Here is an 864-nt window from a genome sequence, read left to right as displayed (position 1 = left end):
CAGTGGCAGAGCCGAAGCAGGCGCAAGAGTCGAAGGTAGTGGAGGGCGCGGCGGCGATGCAAATACGTCGAACAGTGGGGCAGAGCCCGTAGTAAAAACTTTGGGTAGCACGCTAGGCGGTTGAGGCTTTTCGAGGACACGGTTGAGGGAGGATGGTATGATGGTGTAGTTGGTAGCAGCCTGAGGACGACCGCATCCAAGGTCACGGTTGACTGCATCATAAGCAGCGTTGCCGGCGTCACGATCATAACGACCAGAACCGCGGTTTTCACGGCCAGTACGATCACGGCTGCGGTCTCGACCGCCAGAGCCACCCCTAGTGCCACGGTCATCACGTCCATATCCACTGTGGCCACTGTTATGACGACCACCACGGTTACGGTCATCGCGACCTGGGCCACTACGACCACTGAAACCACCCTGGCCACTAGGCCCTCCGCGATCATCGCGGTCGTCACGACGTCGATGGGTAGGGCGCGGCGAATAGTCGACGTCGCGTTTGCGCTTCTTGGCAGAGGCAGAGCCGTGTTTGTCAAAGACTGTGCGGTCAAAGCCAGCACGCATGGTGTTGCGGACATAGTCCGACTTGAGAGTAGGGCACACGGGGAGGGTGTGGTTAGCAACGCCACAGTAGAAGCAGGACTTGCCGGGGATTTTGACGCAGTCATGATGGGCATAGGCCGGGATAGTGAACGCGTTAAGGACATGGTACGAGCCATCAGGCTGGCTGATAGCTGTGGAAGGAGGCGCAGGGGCCGCGACAGCATGCGTGACCGCGGCAAACTGAGAACGAGACTGGATGGTGGCGGCAGAGCCGTGGTCACCCAGGGCAGAGGCGCGTTGGAGCCGATTCGTAAGAATACG

At 59.7% G+C, this 864-nt stretch overlaps 1 protein-coding gene across 1 annotated transcript in view; it reads right to left on the bottom strand.

Annotated features, from left to right (window-relative positions):
• Positions 1–767, bottom strand: part of H257_19368 (hypothetical protein) — a gene marked incomplete at both ends in the record, with an annotated part of 6,846 nt that extends 6,079 nt beyond the window's left edge. The window contains one exon of the mRNA XM_009848514.1: positions 74–767. Within this exon, the coding sequence (XP_009846816.1) occupies positions 74–767 (694 nt within the window). The remainder of the gene's footprint in view (positions 1–73) is intronic.
• Between the last annotated feature and the right edge of the window lie 97 nt (positions 768–864).

The sequence above is a fragment of the Aphanomyces astaci genome (assembly GCF_000520075.1).
Source record: "Aphanomyces astaci strain APO3 unplaced genomic scaffold supercont1.524, whole genome shotgun sequence".
In the NCBI taxonomy this organism is placed as follows: domain Eukaryota; phylum Oomycota; class Saprolegniomycetes; order Saprolegniales; family Verrucalvaceae; genus Aphanomyces; species Aphanomyces astaci.
This window is presented reverse-complemented; position numbering and strand designations above follow the sequence as displayed.